We start from the raw sequence: 19,344 nt of genomic DNA on the forward strand, positions 1-19,344 counted from the left end.
AAGGATTTTTCCATCCTTCCTTCGTTCCTTCCTTCGTTCCTTCCTTCCTTCATTTATTTTGTCCAATACACAATGAGGGTTTTAGTGGGTATATATCTATATACACATAGTAAAATACATGATGAAGGTTATAGAGGAGATACTCATAGTAAAATATATCTAAGAAATAATAGAAAAGAAGATATAGTAATAGAACATATCATTGAAAGAATAGAAGAAGAGATATAGGAATAGAAGAAAGGTATAGGAGATATAGGAGAGCAATAGGACAGGGACGGAAGGCACTCTAGTGCGCTTGTACTCGCCCCTTACTGACCTCTTAGGAATCTGGATAGGTCAACCGTAGATAATCTAAGGGTAAAGTGTTGCGGGTTTGGGGATGACACTATGGAGTCTGGTAATTTATTTATTTATTTTATTTATTTATTTTGTCCAATACACAATGAGGGTTTTAGTGGGTATACAGTATATCTATATACACATAATAAAAGACATGATGAAGGTTATAGAGGAGATACTCCTAGTAAAATATATCTAAGAAATAATAGAAAAGAAGGTATAGTAATAGAACATATCAATGATTTTTGCATTACCTTGTTTTATTTTCCAATGCAATCAAAACATTTTATTAAAAAAAACCTGTTATGACACCCTGGTTTTCTGTTTTGAAGTCTTTGCTTTTGCTGTGGTGGATTGTTGTTGTTTTTAAAATGTGTTTTTGTCCAGTCAGAGGTACACCAAAGCAAAAACCAAAACACCCCAACAGAAAACCAGGTTTGCACGAAACAGATTTTTTAAAAAAAAAATATATTAATGGCATTTTATATCATTCTTGCTGAAAACAATCTGGAGAATTTAGAAGCATCCCCTCCAAAAATGGTGAATTGTTGGCTCCTACTCCATAGTGTCACCCCCAAACCCCCAACATTTTACCCTTAGATTATCTACAGTTGTCCTATCCAGATTCCTAAGAGGTCAGTAAAGGGGCGAGTACAAGTGCACTAGAGTGCCTTCTGTCCCCTGTCCTATTGATCTCCTATATCTCCTATACCTTTCTTCTATTCCTATATTTCTTCTTCTATTCTTTCATTGATATGTTCTATTACTATATCTTATTTTCTATTATTTCTTAAATATATTTTACTATGACTATCTCCTCTATAACCTTCATGTTTGTGAGTTACATAGGGGAAGGTTTGGTAGGGAAGGTTTGCCTATTTGCCGATGACTCTAAAGTGTGCAATAGGGTTGATATTCCTGGAGGGGTCTGTAATATGGTAAATGATTTAGCTTTACTAGATAAATGGCCAAAGCAATGGAAACTGCAGTTTAATGTTTCCAAATGTAAAATAATGCACTTGGGGAAAAGGAATCCTCAATCTGAGTATTGCATTGACAGTTCTGTGTTAGCAAAAACTTCAAAAGAGAAGGATTTAGAGGTAGTGATTTCTGACAGTCTCAAAATGAGTGAGCAGTGTGGTCGGGCGGTAGGAAAAGCAAGTAGGATGCTTGGCTGCATAGCTAGAGGTATAACAAGCAGGAAGAGGGAGATTGTGATCCCCTTATATAGAGCGCTGGTGAGACCACATTTGGAATACTGTGTTCAGTTCTGGAGACCTCACCTACAAAAAGATATTGACAAAATTGAACGAGTCCAAAGACGGGCTACAAGAATGGTGGAAGGTCTTAAGCATAAAACGTATCAGGAAAGACTTAATGAACTCAATCTGTATAGTCTGGAGGACAGAAGGAAAAGGGGGGACATGATCGAAACATTTAAATATGTTAAAGGGTTAAATACGGTTCAGGAGGGAAGTGTTTTTAATAGGAAAGTGAACACAAGAACAAGGGGACACAATCTGAAGTTAGTTGGGGGAAAGATCAGAAGCAACGTGAGACGATATTATTTCACTGAAAGAGTAGTAGATGCTTGGAACAAACTTCCAGCAGACGTGGTTGGTAAATCCACAGTAACTGAATTTAAACATGCCTGAGATAAACATATATCCATTGTAAGATAAAATACAGGAAATAGTATAAGGGCAGACTAGATGGACCATGAGGTCTTTTTCTGCCGTCAGTCTTCTATGTTTCTATCTTTCTATCGTGTATTTTACTATGTGTTTATAGATATATACCCACTAAAACCCTCATTGTGTATTGGACAAAATAAATAAATAAAATAAAATAAATAAATACTCCCAGGGAAAGTATTAGCTGGAAGGAAAACTAATATCACCTTGAAGGAGCTGAAATGTTGATATGTATAAAAATTCTGGGTTTGGCCCTGCACTTCTCATCAAAGACATATTGTGGCATCGCCTTTCTGTTCCACGACTGCCTTGAGTAATAAATATTACATAAACCAAAGCTATGATTATGTAAATATAATATTTATATGATCAGAGGGAGAGGCAAGAAAAGATACCTGCTATTAATTCTTTAAGGTTGTGATTAATGTTCATTTTCCCCCACTATCACCTCAGAATCTCAAACAGCTGAGGCCTTGACAGCCTTCAGTAATGCCCATTGATATGATACTCATTGATTTAATCAGTTTCCTGTCAGTTCGTATGATGTGTGGGGAATAACCTTTGGGGGGGGGGGTTCATTATTATTATTGGACTTAGCTATTTTTGTTTTTAAAGATTCCTTTGCCTCACTAAATGCTTTTATTTTGTTTAGCATAAAAAGCTTCCCTGTAAATTCTTAAGGGAGATTGTTTGGAGCAACCTTCCCTCCAGCCATCTGGGTCATCTCCGTTGAACATCTGTGATCTATAGAGCCGTTTCCCCTGGTGACCTCAAAATGGCAAGGAACCATATTGGTCCATTAGTGAAAGAGAGAGAGAGAGAGAGAGAGAGAGAGAGACAGAAAGAGAGAGAGACAGAAAGAGAGAGAGAGAGAAATAAAAAGTCCCAGAATAGAAAAAAAAACCCAGGTAATCGTTTTATTTGTGACCAACTAGAAAAGGGGAAAAGAAAAGGCCCAAAATAGTCAGAATTATTTTATCAGAGAACAAGGGGATTTGGGAGGGTGGGGGGGCTTGTAACAGTCATAAAATAGGTGCAAATTGGAATTGGAAGACAGTGAATTCTAGTCCCACCTTATCTATGAAAACCAGCTGGGTGACTTTTGGGTCACATTCAATTCAATTCAATTTATTAGATTTGTATGCCGCCCCTCTCCGAAGACTCGGGGCGGCCCACAACAATAATAAAAACAATATTCCAGCAAAAACAAATCTAATAGCTGGTGTTTGGTGCCTTATAGTAGTACAGTGGTACCCTACCTAAGAACGCCTCTACTTACGAACTTTTCTAGATAAGAACCGGGTGTTCAAGATTTTTTTGCCTCTTCTCAAGAACCATTTTCCACTTACAAACCCGAGCCTCCAAAACAGTAACCGGAAAAGACAGGGAGAAGCCTCCATGGGGCCTCTTTAGGAATCTCCTGGGAGGAAACAGGGCCTCCACCCTCCCTGTGGTTTCCCCAATCGCACATATTATTTACTTTTACACTGATTCCTATGGGAAAAATTGCTTCTTCTTACAAAGCTTCCTACTTAAGAAACTGGTCACGGAACGAATTAAGTTCGCAAGTAGAGGTACTGTACTGTATCTGGTTTTCCTGCGTAGATACTTTTGACTTTCACCCAATGAAAAGGCAAAAACAGCTTGTGTCTTGATAAAATAGAGACTCGTGAGAATTAAGCACTTTTGCATCTGATCTATTTCACCTTTGCATATTGAAAGGGTTCTGGGTTTTGTTTCAGATTGTTCTTGTTACAGTACACCACTGAATGTATGTATGAATGAATGAATGAATGAATGAATGAATGAATGAATGAATGAATGAATTTCTCTTTTTCAACCCGCGTCTCAATTCTTGATCTTTCAATTAGATTGTCTTGTAAAGTTTTTCTCCTCTTCATGATCTTTATATCAGCTCTTTTTACTCTACTACCCCAACCACCTTCTCCGCTCCTCCCGGTCATCTTAGATGCTTTATTTTGTCCGAGCGTTCATACAAATCCTTTTTCTTTTTCAGCACTTTATCTGTTCAGGAATCACTGAGCGATGCCATTGTGTCCCTCTGCTGCCGGAAGAAAGGGGTCATTTTTCCCCCGTGACAATGGGCGCCCTGCAAAAAACAGGTTGGGTTGGGGGCAATCTGAAAAAGGCAAAGATAAACTGTTTTGACCTTAAGAAACAAAACAAAAGTTTGGTGGGGAAGGAAGAGAGAACCAATTTGATATGGCCGGAAGAACATCCTGGCTTTAAAGCCTCCAGGAATATCCATTACCTGCTGCGCCCACACAAAAGGCAGTACGCTCCTCTCACAACTCTGCTATGCAAGCTTTTTCAATTCTTGCAGGACTTTAGCTTTGTCTGCCAGCCTGGGAGTGAATTTGTATCCTCCTTCTGTTGTCTTTCCCTTTACTACCTGTTGCTGAACCAAAATTCAGAGGTATACTGATTTAAAAAGAAGATGATGCTCACCGGAAAAGAAAGATTACTGAGATCAGATTAGATTTTTTGGATTTATATGCCGCCCCTCTCCGCAGACTCGGGGCGGCTCACAACAATAGCAAAAAACAGTACATAGTGACAAATCCAATGCCCACCAATCCAATGACAATTTTAAGTTAAGAAATTCATAAAACAATCCCAATATATATAAAAAACAAGCACACAATCAATCAAACAGCAAAACAACATGGGCAAGGGGGAGATGTTTTAGTTCCCCCATGCCTAACCGCAGAGGTTGGTTTTAAGGAGTTTACGAAAGGCAAGGAGGGTGGGGGCAATCCTAATCTCAGGGGGGAGCTGGTTCCAGAGGGTCGGAGCCACCACAGAGAAGGCTCTTTCCCTGGGTCCCGCCAGACGACATTGTTTAGTCGACGGGACCCGAAGAAGGCCGACTCTGTGGGACCTAACCGGTCGCTGGGATTCGTGCGGCAGAAGGCGGTCCCGAAGATATTCTGGTCCGGTGCCATGAAGGGCTTTATAGGTCATAACCAACACTTTGAATTGTGACTGGAAACTGATCGGCAACCAATGCAGACTGCGGAGTGTTGGAGTGATATGGCCATACTTAGAGAAGCCCATAATTGCTCTCGCAGCTGCATTCTGCACGATCTGAAGTTTCCGAACACTTTTCAAAGGTAGCCCCATGTAGAGAGCGTTACAGTAGTCGAGCCTCGAGGTGATGGTGGCATGAGAGGGAGGAGAAAACAACAACAACAATATTGCTTTTCTGTATTTTTAGAAAATGAGGTTACGCTCCTTAGAAAACGAGGTTAGCCTTTTTGAAAATCACTTATTCTGGGGAAAACAATCTATTTAAAAAATGAATAAGTCAGAGCGTCTTCATCATCTAGAGATTCTTTGAACCCCAAAACAGAAATGTTCCAATGGTGCCACTCAGAAAGTAAATGCACTGTCATGTTAGTCTGGTATTTATAATAATAACAGAGTTGGAAGGGACCTTGGAGGTCTTCTAGTCCAACCCTGTGCTTAGGCAGGACACCCTACACTGGTTATCCAACATCTTCTTAAAAAACTTCCAGTGTTGGGGCATTCACAACTTCTGGAGGCAAGTTGTTCCGCCGATTAATTGTTCTAACTGTCAGAACATTTTCCCTTAGTTCTAAGTTGCTTCTCTCCTTGTTTAGTTTCCACCCGTTGCTTCTTGTTCTATCCTCAGGTGCTTTGGAGAATAGGTTGACTCCCTCTTTTTTATGGCAGCCCCTGAGATACTGGAACACTGCTATCATGTATCCCCTGGTTGTTCTTTTCATTAAATTAGCCGTGCCCAGTTCTTGCAACTGTTCTTCATATGTTTTAGCTTCCAGTCCCCTAATCCTCTTTGTTGCTCTTCTCTGCACTTTTTCTAGAGTCTCAACATCCTTTTTGCATCGTGGCAACCAAAACTGAATGCAGTATTCCAAGTGTGGCCTTACCAAGGCCTTATAAAGTGGTATCAACACTTCACATGATCTTGATTCTATCCTTCTGTTTATGCAGCTTCAAACTGTGTTGGCTTTTTTGGCAGCTGCTGCACACAGCTGGCTCTTATTTAAATGGTTGTCTACTAGGACTCCAAGATCCCTTTCACAGTTACTACTGTTGAGCAATGTACCACATATACTGTGCGTTTTGTTTTTCTTGCCTAAATGCAGAACCTTACATTTTTCACCCTTGAATTTCATTTTGTTAGATAGTGCCCATTGTTCAAGTTTGTCAAATTTGTCCCTCATGGATGTATTATTTGTATCCGATGGGCCAAACATCCATTTGGACTGCAAAAAATAAATTAAAAAAGCAATGAATTGTCTTCCGTAAACTACTTAAGACCCACCTATACCGCCAGGCATGGGGGATTTGAGACATCTTTCCCCCAGGCTCATTATAATTTATGTTTGGTATGTATGTGCTGTTTGGTTTTTAATTATGATAGGGTTTTTAGTTTTTTAATATTAGATTTGTGCCATTATAATATTGTTTTTATCATTGTTGTGAGCCGCCCCGAGTCTTCGGAGAGGGGTGGCATACAAATCTAATTAATAATAATAATAATAATAATAATAATAATTATTATTATTATTATTATTATTATTATTATTATTATTAATGAAAGGAAGGAATCCAAAAAAACCCTAATCCAGTTCCATGCTTAACAACTAAACCTCTTAATTATTGTTGTTCATTAAAAGGGACCAAAGGTCATAATCAATGAATAGCCGTTAAACAGAATACCATTATGCTGATTGATCACAATACGTGATCAATCAGTTAGTGTCGTCTGTTAGGAAAACAGAGGCTGTTAGGGTCTGGATGGGTGCCAACAGGCTCAAACTCAACCCTGACTAGACGGAGTGGCTGTGGCTGTGGGTTTTGCCTCCCAAGGACAATCCCATCTGTCCGTCCATTACCCGAGGGGGAATCACTGACCCCCCTCAGAGAGGGTCCGTAACTTGGGTGTCTTCCTCGACCCACAGCTGACTTTAGAACACCATCTTTCAGCTGTGGCGAGGGGGGCATTTGCCCAGGTTTGCCTGGTGCACCAGCTGCGGCCCTATTTGGATAGGGAGTCCTTACTCACAGTCACTCGTACCCTTATCACTTTGAGGTTCGACTACTGCAATGCTCTCTACATGGGGCTACCTTTGAGGAGTGTTCGGAAACTTCAAATCGTGCAGAATACAGCCACACAAGTGGTCATGAGTCTCCCTAGATATTCCCATGTTTCTCCAACACTCCGTGGACTGCACTGGTGGCTGATTGGTTTCTGGACACAATTCAAAGTGTTGGTGATGATCTACAAAGCCCTACATGGCATCGGACCAGATTACTTACAGGATTGCCTTCTGCCACATAAACCCTTGCATCCGGTTAGGTCCCACAGTGTTGGCCTTTTATTATTATTATTATTATTTATTAGATTTGTATGCCGCCCCTCTCTGTAGACTCGGGGCGGCTCACAGCAATAAAGACAATGTCGTTTGATGGGGCCTAGGGGAAGAGCCTTCTCTGTGGGGGCCCTGGCCCTCTGGAATCAGCTCCGCCCAGAGATTCGCACTGCCCCCACCCTCCTCGCCTTTTGCAACAGCCTTAAGACTCACCTATGTCGCCAGGCTTGCGGCAATTAGACTGTTCTGCCTGACTGGGCTCAGGCGATTAGTAACAGTCCAGGGAAAAGAAATCAAACACACACGTTCTTTTCTAATCAGCAAACTTGTATTAAACAAACAAAAAGGGTTAACGAAAACAGTTCTTATTGTCAGGAATAAACTATAGGGCAAGGCGTACGGTCAGCCACATACAAAGTGCAGGAAAAAACAAACAAACACAACCTGCACGGAGCAGAAACGTTTCAGGAGTTCTTTGAATCCTGCAGACTTGAGAGCAACCAGCTAGTCCCAGAGGTTTCACCTCCCACTTTCCTGAAAAGGCTGGGTTGAAATTCAAAGGCACGGAACAGAAACTTCAGAGCAGGAACCACAAAGTCACAGTTGCCTTTTGCCTCTGTTCCCTTTAATACCTTTAGCCCTTATTAGGGGAACCACACCCAGCCCTCAGTATGAGAACCACACCCAGCCCAGGTGCTACTCTAATCACCGGTAATAGTCCTTTAATTGAGCCCTCCTTTGCATGGCTCTCCAGCTACGCATGTCTATGAGCTGTTCTGCATCAGAATCCAATGAGGATAGACAGTCCGAGTGGCTGCGTGCCAAATCCCCTGGGCTGTCTGCTGGGTCCTGTGTGCTGTCTGCCAACTCCTCTGAACCAGTGGTCTCATCCTCGGGGCTATCTGCCATGTCTTCCTGGCTGTCAGCCAGACTTTCGCACTTACTTTGTGCCGCATCTCTCCCATATGTGGGAGCAACGGCTGGCCCAAGCCCAAACACAACATAGACCTTGCCCCTCTGACTAATAAATGTGATGCATGGTGTGATTGTATTGTATGATGGTGTATTACATAGAGTTTTTAATTTTACTTTTTAATACATTAGATTTGTTCTATATGCTTGTTTTATATTTATTCTGTGAGCCGCCTCGAGTCTTCGGAGAAGGGCGGCATACAAATCTAATAAATTGAATTGAATTGAATTTTCTCCAGAAGGCCTTGCCTGGTCCTTGAAGTCTTCAGTGATAATCCCGCCACCATCACGGTTATGTCCCTCCACCTTGCTGCTGGTCATTCCCTCCTTCCTCTTTCTTTCCACCTTTCCCAGCATTTGAGCTGGGTCTTCGCATCCTGTGTCCAAAGTGGGATTGATTGAGGGCTTACACTTTTATTCCATCCATTTCACCAAAGGCTGCGGAGTCTGCGGAGAGGGGCGGCATAAAAATGTAATAAATAAATAAAAGGCAACTCTAGGCAGCATACAGTCATGGAATAAATTGCCGCATAAAACAAATAAGTTTAAAAATTCAGTTGAAGTTTTTTTTAAATGCGATTTAAAATCGGAGCGGGGTAGTTTTGTGCTTTGAGTGAGAACTCAGGGCAGTTTGATTATCTGTTTCTTGGCTGGGTTGCAGGTATTTGCATGAATTTTCTCAGGCACCAACATTCAAACCACTATGCTGGAGCAGGAATCCAGAAAATTATTTATCAAGGTCAGCAGCATCTACAGCAAATACAAAGATGCCAAATTGACAAAACACACACAGAGAGGAGAGAGAGAGAGAGAGAGAGAGAGAGAGAGAGAGAGAGAGAGATTATGCACAAATTCGACTAATCACCTGTTTTTTGTCCCATCTTTGATAGAATTATGTAGGTTAATGATATTTGCGTGATCTCATCATATACATCTCCTCCTTTATAAACCCCTGATGATCCCGATGGCTCATGCGCTTGTGGTTGATTAATCCCGGAAATAGTTTGCGCTTATTTTAACTAGTGTGAAAACCCTGAAGAATAGCTTGATACCAACTCTTCCTTTATCCCGGTGCAGTGATAGACATGGTGATTTCGTTGAAATATTGGCTGGACGGTGTAACTATATGCAGTACCTGTCCCATTGCGTGCGCATAGAGTGGGGATTTGCACCACTGTTAATGCAGGGAGCTTGTCTAAAAGATCTGTTTGTTTGTTTGTTTGTTTGTTTGTTTGGTCCAATACACAATACATATAGAAGAGAATAGACATGTAGTAATATATATAAAGAAAAGGATAGAAGAAAAGAAATAAAAATAGAGAAGATATATGAAAGGAAGAAAAGATATATGATATATGAGATAAGGAGAGACAATTGGACAGGGGACAAAAGGCACACTAGTGCACTTATGTACGACCCTTACTGACCTCTTAGGAACCTGGAGAGGTCAATCGTGGATAGTCTAAGGGAAAAATGTTGAGGGTTAGGGGTTGACACTGTTGTGTCCGGTAATGAGTTCCACACTTTGACAACTCGATTGCTAAAGTCATATTTTTTAAAGTCAGGTTTGGAGCGGTTAATATTAAGTTTGAATCTGTTGTGTTGTTGCAGTTGAAGCTGAAGTAGTCATTGACAGGCAGGAGGTTGCAGCATATGATCTTGTGGGCAATACTTAAATCGTGTTTTAGGCGTCGTAGTTCTAAGCTTTCTAGACCCAGGATTGTTAGTCTATTTTCGTAGGGCATTCTGTTTCGAGTGGAGGAGTGAAGGGCTCTTCTGGTGAAGTATCTTTGGACGTTTTCAAGGGTGTTGATGTCCGAGATGTGGTATGGGTTCCAGACAGATGAGCTGTATTCAAGGATGGGTCTGGCAAAAGTTTTGTAGGCTCTTGTGAGTAGTTTCTTATGATCCACAAGGTCCTATTTTTGTGACATTGGGTCGTTCTATATGAGTGCTGTTTCTTCTACACTCAATATTTGGGCTATGTCCTGAGCCATCTTTCAGACTGCTGGAATAGAGGTAATCCTTGACTTGGTCACAATTGTTGCTAAGTGAGTTTTGCTCCCATTTTATGACCTTTATTTCTCCCAGTGCTGAATCTGGCTTCCTCATTGACTTTGCTTGTCGGAAGGTCGCAAAAGGGAGTCACATGACCCCGGGATGCTACATTCATTATAAATATGAGTCAGGTGCCAAGCGTCTGGATTTTGATCACGTGATCGTCACGGATCAATGCATCTGCAAGAGCAATCATGGGCTTCCCTAGGTATGCCCATGTTACACTAACACTCCGCAGTCTGCATTGGTTGCCAATCAGTTTCCGGTCACAATTCAAAGTGTTGGTCATGGCATCAGTAGTGTGCAAATATGTGGATAACATAAGGATCCACTTGTTAGTCGAGCTTTGGAAAGTTGAAATGTAGAGACGGGAGGAGGAGGTGATGGCCTACCAGTTGAATATCGGGCGTTGTCACCTAGGTTACAGTGAACAGGGGAAAAGCTTTGTGTCATGTAGTGCGTTTCCCCCTTAGACAAGGACCGGGGCTGGCTGACTTGTTATTTGTTGCCTTAGCCGGCTCCAGCGGTGCGGTGTCTTAAAAGAAACCGAACAAAGAAAGTTCAGAGAAGATCTCCCCGGAGAGGCCTGGGGTTCAGCTGAAATTTTGTCATGACAAGACGCCTGCAGCTCAAGCGGTGCTGGTCAGTGTTAGCCGGACTGCTGACCCCCTGAAGCTGTCAATCCTTCAGGGAAGGAAGCTATTAAAATTCAGCCGGTCTCCTTCTCTCTCTCTGAAGCCCCACCGCTATTGTAATCTCTTGTCTAGATTGTGTAAATAATATCATGACACATGGATGAAAAAGCCCGCTGGAACAAGAGATTTCAAACTCCGCGTCTGTTTTGGCAACTGGATTTGGTTTTCTGTGTTAGTGTCCCTGAGAAGGGACTTTGTTTGGCTTGTCTGGTTAGCCCAGTCCTTCTCAAATAATGGGGAGCCCTTCTCCCGAGGGGCGGACACTGAGCAATGCCAGGGGGGCATGTGACCCTGGGCAACGTGCGTGGTCCCTCTCAATTGATTCCCCCCGACAGGGAGTGTCCTCCCAGTTGCACACTGCTCCGAGCCCGGAAGAGAAGGCAGCCAGGTGGAAAGAGGTCGCTTTGTGGGTTCTTATTGTTCTCAGTGGCGCCGTGGTAGCCTTGAACGGTGTGGCAAACCTGCTGCTGGACAAGGAGGCACATAGAAACATAGAAACATAGAAGACTGACGGCAGAAAACGACCTCATGGTCCATCTAGTCTGCCCTTATACTATTTCCTGTATTTTATCTTACAATGGATATATGTTTATCCCAGGCATGTTTCAGTTCAGTTCCTGTGGATTTACCAACCACGTCTGCTGGAAGTTTGTTCCAAGCATCTACTACTCTTTCAGTGAAATAATATTTTCTCACGTTGCTTTTGATCTTTCCCCCAACTAACTTCAGATTGTGTCCCCTTGTTCTTGTGTTCACTTTCCTATTAAAAACACTTCCCTCCTGAACCTTATTTAACCCTTTAACATATTTAAATGTTTTGATCGTATCCCCCCTTTTCCTTCTGTCCTCCAGACTATACAGATTGAGTTCATGAAGTCTTTCCTGATACTTTTTATGCTTAAGACCTTTCACCATTCTTGTAGCCCGTCTTTGGACCCGTTCAATTTTGTCAATATCTTTTTGTAGGTGAGGTCTCCAGAACTGAACACAGTATTCCAAATGGGGTCTCACCAGCGCTCTATATAAGGGGATCACAATCTCCCTCTTCCTGCTTGTTATGCCTCTAGCTATGCAGCCAAGCATCCTACTTGCTTTTCCTACTGCCCGACCACACTGCTCACCCATTTTGAGACTGTCGGAAATCACTACCCCTAAATCCTTCTCTTCTGAAGTTTTTGCTAACACAGAACTGCCAATGCAATACTCAGATTGAGGATTCCTTTTCCCCAAGTGTATTATTTTACATTTGGAAACATTAAACTGCAGTTTCCGTTGCTTTGACCATTTATCTAGTAAAGCTAAATCATTTACCATATTACAGACCCCTCCAGGAATATCAACCCTATTGCACACTTTAGAGTCATCGGCAAATAGGCAAACCTTCCCTACCAGACCTTCCCCTATGTCACTCACAAACATATTAAAAAGAATAGGACCCAGAACAGACCCTTGTGGCACACCGCTTGTAACCTGTCTCTGCTCAGAATACTCGCTATTAACAATAATTCTCTGATGTCTATGCTTCAGCCAGCTTGAAATCCACTGAACTATCCAGGGATTGTCCAATCTTCACTAATTTATCTATTAGCTCTTTATGTGGAACCGTATCAAAGGCTTTGCTGAAGTCCAGATAGGCAATATCCACGGCACCACCTTGATCCAACACCTTTGTGACATCTTCTGCAGCTGGGTGAAAGCTTCAAATGGCACTCTGCAGCCTCCTTCGACACCATTCGCTGTGAGTGACCGGCAGAGGTGGTGCTTATGGGCAAGGCCAGCAACCCCAAAATATTAAGGGGTTTGAAGGGTTGAGAACCACTCGGGTGGGCTGCTGCCCAGACAGGGGGGTGGGGGAATGCAGTGGGGTAGGGAAAATGGAGCTCCACCCCAGAGCACCCAATTTGCACTGAAAGATGTTGAAAGAAAATGCAGGGTGTCAAGCCCACAGTGTGGTAGTAAAAATTTGAGTAGCCCTTCAGTAGAGCCACTCCTTTAAAGTACAATGGTACCTCTACTTAAGAACACTTCTACTTAAGAACTTTTCTAGATAAGAACCGTGTGTTCAAGATTTTTTCCCCTCTACTTGAGAACCATTTTCTACTTAAGTACTCAAGGCCGGAAAAATTTTCCATGAAATTTGAGAGCGGCATGAAGGCCCAGCCAGTTTCCTGCCATTCCCCCTTTAAGCCCAGCCATCTTGGGCTGCCAGAGGAGCCTTTCGGTGGCACTTAAGGAGGCTTTGGCAGTCCAGAGCGAACGAAGCATTTTCTTTTCTCTGGGTGGTTGGACAGGGAATAAACCTCTTCCAGCGCCTAGAGAAAAGAAACACTCCCTTCGCTCTGGGCAGCCGAGGAGTCACCAGAGCAAAGGAAAGGCGCCGGCTACAAAGCGAGCGAGCAAGAGGAGAGGGGAGCCCTTCAGCATAGGAAGGAAGAGGAAGCAGGTAGCAGCAGCAGCAGCCAGTGTATGGGAGGCAGCCGCGCGCCGGGTGTATGGGAAAGGCGTGCTCCCCCTCACCGTCTCAGAATCCCTCTTTTTTTTTTAAGCCTTAAAGTTTTGGATTTTTTTGATTCCCCTCACCTCACCTTCTTCCTTCGGCAGCGACTGTCCTCCTCCTCTTCTTCCTCTTCCTCCTCCCACCCAAATTCCAAGCTTTCAATTTCTTTCCTAATGGGTTTGCACGCATTATTTGCTTTTCCATTGATTCCTATGGGAAAAATTGCTTCTACTTAAGAATGTTTCTACTTAAGAACTTGGTCCCGGAACGAATTAAGTTCTTAAGTAGAGGCACCACTGTATTCTTGATGGTCAAGCCTTGTTCCCACAAATTTACAGAGCTTTGTGTGTCATCTGCTCTTTTGTCACTCGGTCCACAACACACACACACACACACACACACACACACACACACCTGTAGCTATGATGACCTGCCCCATCTGGGCTCTGGCCGCATCTGTAGTAGGGACGGGCAGCTTCTTCAGCGCCCTGCTCCTCTCCTCTTAAAGGGTAGCGGCACTGAGGCGTGGCCTGGCGGATGAAACGCAGGTGGACCAAGTCATGCAAATAACAGGATCTTGAAAGCTTTTCCTTTCCTTCGGTCACAGTTGAGCGGCTGGAATGTGGCGACTGAGTGTAATACCCTGTCCCTTGCCCCCACCCCTACCCACATCCTTCTCCCTGGAAACACCTGTGGCTTTTTTGAAAGGTCCACTGAATCCCTTGGAGGCTAAGCGGACTCTGGCCTTGGGGTCCTCTTGGACCTGTCCTGCCTCCCCCAGTAGATTGAAGTGTGTGTGTGTTGGGGGGGGGGATATTTCAATTTCAGGAGAGGCTTTGTGGACAAAAGGAGATTTGATTAAGGCAACACTGTGTGCACTGTCTTGTCTTATTGTTTGCTTCTTTCTTTCCTTCCTCACTTCCTCCCTCCCTCTCTCCCTTCTTCCATCCCTCTTTCTTCCTTCCTTCCTTCCTTTCCTTTCTTTCTCCTTTCCTCCTTTCCTCCTTTCTTTCTTTCCTTCTTTCTTTCTTTCTTTCCTTTCTACTTTCCTCTTCCTTCCTTCCTTTCTTTCTTTCCTTTCTTTCTTTCCTTCCTTTCTACTTTCCCCTTCCTTCCTTTCTTTCCTTCCTTCCTTCCTTCCTTCCTCCCTTCTTCCCTCCCTCTTTCTTTCTTTCATTCATTCATTCTTTCCTTTCTTCCTACTTTCCTCTTCCTTTCTTCCTTCCTTCTTCCTTTACTCCCACTCACTCCTTCCTTTCTCTCTCTCTCTCTCTCTTTCTTTATTTCTTTCCTTTCTTCCTACTTTCCCTTCCTTCCTTTCTTTCTTTTCTTCCTTCCTTCCTTCCTCCCTGCTTCCCCCCTCCCTCTTTCTCTCTCTTTCTTTCTTTCCTTTCTTCCTATTTTTCCTTCCTTCCTTTCTTTCTTTCTTTCTTTCCTTCCTTCCTCCCTCCCTTCTTCCCTCTCTCTTTCTTTCTTTCTTCCTTTCTTTCCTTCCTTTCTTCCTTCCTTCCTTCCTTCTTCCTTCCTTTCCTCCCACTCACTCATTCCTTTCTCTCTCTTTCTCTCTCTTTTTTCTTTCTTTCTTTTTTTCCTCCAGTTCTTCCAAGTAGGTTGACCACACATGGGCTGCAGAAAAGAAATGCATATGTTTCTTGTTCTTTGCTGACATCTTAGTGGGTTTCCTGGAGTTTTGCAGCCTAGGTCTGGTCACCATGCCCCTGAGGGTATACCACTACTGGTTGGATTGCTGTTCTTTCACCACTGTTCTTCAAGATCTCTGTGGCAAAAAGAACTTGATTCTGGTTATCCAACCATCTTTTTGGTACTGGACCTTCAGAAGGAAACATCCTCATTTGCATCTTGTTGAGCCAGGAGTATGAAGCAGCTGCCAAAAAAGTTTCAACAGAGTTCTTGGCTGCATTAACAGAGCAATAGAATCAAGGTGTGATTAACGTGAAGGGTTAATACACTTGGAAGACTGCATCCCGTTTGGGTCGCCATGATATAAATAAAGATTTTGAGACTCTAAAAAGAGTGCAGAGAAATGCAACCAAGATGATTAGGTGACTCAAGAATAAAACACATAAAGGAACGTTTGCTGGAACTGGATACATCTAATCTTATGAAAAGAAGGATGAGGAGACACATGATAGCAGTGTTCCAATATCTCAGGGGTTGCCACAAAGAAGAGGGAGTCAACCTATTCTCCAAGGAAGCTCGGTGGCACAGTGGTTAGAGTGCAGTACTGTAAACTACTACTGTTGATCACCGGCTGCCAGCAGTTTGGCAGATCGAATGAGTAGCCTCAAGGTTGACTCAGCCTCCCATCCTTCCAAGGTCGGTAAAATGAGGACCCAAATTTTGGGGGGCAATATGTTTATTCTCTGTAAACCGCTTATAGATGGCTGTAAAGCCCGACGAAGAAGATAAACTAGCCAGAATTTCAACTCTCTTGTAATAACAATAGCAATAGCACATAGACTTATATAGTGCTTTACAGTGTCTACATCTCTCTCTAAGCCACTCCGAGTCTCTGGAGAGGGGCGGCATACAAATCTAATAAATAAATAAATAAATAAAATAAAATACCCAGGGGGGGGGAACTACTGACCCCCTCAGAGAGGGTTCGCAACTTGGGCGTCCTCCTCGATCCACAGCTGACATTGGAACATCATCTTTCGGCTGTGGCGAGGAGGGCGTTTGCCCAGGTTCGCCTGGTGCACCAGTTGCGGCCCTATTTGGATAGGGAGTCATTGCTCACAGTCACTCATGCCCTCATCACCTCGAGGTTCAATTACTGCAACGCTCTCTACATGGGGCTACCTCTGAAAAGTGTTCGGAAACTTCAGATCGTGCAGAATGCAGCCGCGAGAGCCATTGTGGGGCTTCCAAGATTCGCCCACGTTTCTTCAACATGGCTTGCATTGACTGCAGATCAGTTTCTGGTCACGATTCAAAGTGTTGGTCATGACCTTTAAAGCCCTACATGGCAATGGACCAGATTACCTCCGGAACCGCCTGCTACCGCACGAATCCCAGCGACCGATAAGGTCCCACAGAGTTGGCCTTCTCTGGGTCCTGTCGACTTAACAATGTCGTTTGGCGGGCCCCAGGGGAAGAACCTTCTCTGTGGCGGCCCCGACCCTCTGGAACCAACCCCCCCCCAGAGATTAGAACTGCCCCCACCCTCCCTGTCTTTCGTAAACTACTCAAGACTCATTTATACCACCAGGCATGGGGGAGTTGAGATAGCTCTTCCCCCTAGGCCATTACAAGTTATGCATGGTATGTTTGTGTGTGTGTATGTTTTGTTTTATAATAGGGGTTTTTAGTTGTTTTTTATTATTGGATTGTACATGTTGTGTTTATTATTGTTGTTAGCCGCCCCGAGTCTGCGGAAAGGGGCGGCATACAAATCCAATAAATTATTAATTATTATTATTATAAATAAATAAGTGGTTTACAGAATCAGCCTATTGCCCCCAACAATCTGGGTCCTCATTTTACCCACATCAGAAGGGTGGAAGGCTGAGTCAACTTTGAACCTGGTGAGATTTGAACTGGTGAATTAAGCCAGCAGTCAGCAGAAGCAGCTTGCAGTACTGTACTCTAACCACTGCGCCACCAAGGCTCAATGAATTACTTACCAATGCCATCGATGTGTGGGGTGCCGTGAATTATGTTTTGTCTTTGGAATCCAATCTAATGATGCAGAAAAAGGAGGTTTGACGCCCCGGTCCGCATTGCTCACAGTGTCCCTCAATTGCTTCGTAATTTACGAGATTGTATTTCACAGTCTCTAAATCCAGGATGTCCTTGTGTTTTGCAGGTAGAAGATGCCATGCTTATGTTTGACAAGACCACCAACAGACACAGAGGTAAGGAGGGGAATGAAACCCCCAACATTTAAAAAAAAACTTTGTATGGATTTTCTTTGGCTCATTGAAAAAGCAAGTTCGTTTATTGTGGATGTGCTTTTTTTGTGTCAAAAGATGAAGCAACTACTTTTATCTGCAATGTGCAATGTTATTTAGTGGTGCTTTGTGAATTGTGTATGTGTCTTTCTCACTGGCGAATATCATCTATCGTTCCAGGAATCTTTTGCAATCGTCTATTTTAGCCATACATACTTTACTCCTATTTCAGATCTTGAGTCTTTACTTTTGTGCAACCAGAAAGGATATTTAACGCGCATTTCATGAGTGTCTTCTTTAAAACAACCCACTGTGGGTTCTTTTGTGGGTTCTTTAACTACTGCCATAGTTACCCATAAAGTTGAATTCCCTTTTAGTTGCTTACATATTTGATTATTCAGATGGAGACAGTTATGTAAATGACTGTTTCTTCCTCTTTCCCTTTTTGTGAAAAGGGACATTTCCATGTTTACAGATAATTGTGTTGTTATGGTTTGATTTTGGAATCCTACACAAAGCAAGGGCCTGGATTTGATCACCTAAATCGACTCAAGAGAGGCTGTGCTTTCAGGATATTTTTAAAAATGTAGCTGTATTGTTTAGAGTAAATTTACCGTATTTTTGGGAGTATAAGATGCACCAAAGTATAAAACGCACCTCAGTTTTGGAGAAGGAAAATAGGGAAAAGAATCTGCTTACGAGGTACCAATTTAGCTAGCACATTATTTTATCCCTTGATCAGGGCTTTAAAAAAAACTTTATTTGGAGAGAGTAACAATGAAAGAACTTGGAAGCCAGTAAGAGCTGGGAACATCATTAGAACCTGGAAAGAAACATTCGGAGCAAGTAGAGCAATGGAAAAAACCCTGCAAAGACTCAGGGCTTGGAAAACATTCTTAGCAGAGATTAACAATGAAAGAGCTTGCAAATCGGTAAGAGCCGAGAACATTGTTAGCACCTGGTTAGGGCTGGAAAGAAACTTATTCAAAGAAAATAGAGAATGCAAAAAAAAACCCCCACAGAGTTTGGAAAACATTCTTTGCAAAGAGTAACAATGAAAGAGCTTGCAAGCTGGTAAGAGCTGAGAACATTGTTAGCACCTGGTTAGGGCTGGAAATAAACTTATTCGGAGCAAGTTAAGAAGAGCCTTCTCTGTGGCGGCCCCGACCCTCTGGAACCAGCTCCCCCCAGATATCAGAGTTCCCCCACCATCCTTGCGTTTCGCAAGCTCCTTAAAACCCACCTCTGTCGTCAGGCTTGGGGGAATTGAAATTTCTCTTCCCCCCAGGCTTATAGAATTTATACATGGTATGCTTGTATGTATGAGTGGTGTTGTTGTTTTTTTAATTGGGTTTTTTTAGATTGTTTTTAATATTAGATTTGTTTACATTGTCTTTTTATATTGTTGTTAGCCGCCCCGAGTCTTCGGAGAGGGGTGGCATACAAATCAAATAAATAAATAAATAAGTAAGTAAGTAAGTAAGTAAGTAAGTAAGTAAGTAAGTAAGTAAGTAAGTAAGTTAGAGCAATGAAAAAAACCCTGCAAAGACTTAGGGCTTGGAAAACATTCTTTGCAGAGGGAAAACAATGAAAGAGCCTGCAAGGTAAGAGTTGGGAAGCTAGTTAGCAGCTAGTTAGGGCTGGGGGGGAGGGAAAAGCTACATTCAGAGTATGAGATGGACCCTAGTTATCAGCCTCTTTTAGGGAAGGAATGGTACGTCTTATACTCCGCAAAATACGGTAACTGCTATGACTTTAAAACTTAAGCAGAACTAACAATACCTTCAATGGTCG

The 19,344-nt window shown here is 42.8% G+C and overlaps 1 protein-coding gene across 12 annotated transcripts in view; it reads left to right on the plus strand.

Moving 5' to 3' along the window:
• MSI2 (musashi RNA binding protein 2) overlaps positions 1 to 19,344 on the plus strand; it is an 841,455-nt gene that overhangs the window by 502,514 nt on the left and 319,597 nt on the right. For all 12 annotated transcript variants that reach the window (XM_070735316.1, XM_070735319.1, XM_070735321.1 and 9 more), the window contains exon 7: positions 17,466 to 17,514. In XM_070735316.1, the coding sequence (XP_070591417.1) occupies positions 17,466 to 17,514 (49 nt within the window). The remainder of the gene's footprint in view (positions 1 to 17,465; positions 17,515 to 19,344) is intronic.

The sequence above is a fragment of the Erythrolamprus reginae genome, chromosome 1 (assembly GCF_031021105.1).
Source record: "Erythrolamprus reginae isolate rEryReg1 chromosome 1, rEryReg1.hap1, whole genome shotgun sequence".
Lineage (NCBI taxonomy): Eukaryota > Metazoa > Chordata > Lepidosauria > Squamata > Dipsadidae > Erythrolamprus > Erythrolamprus reginae.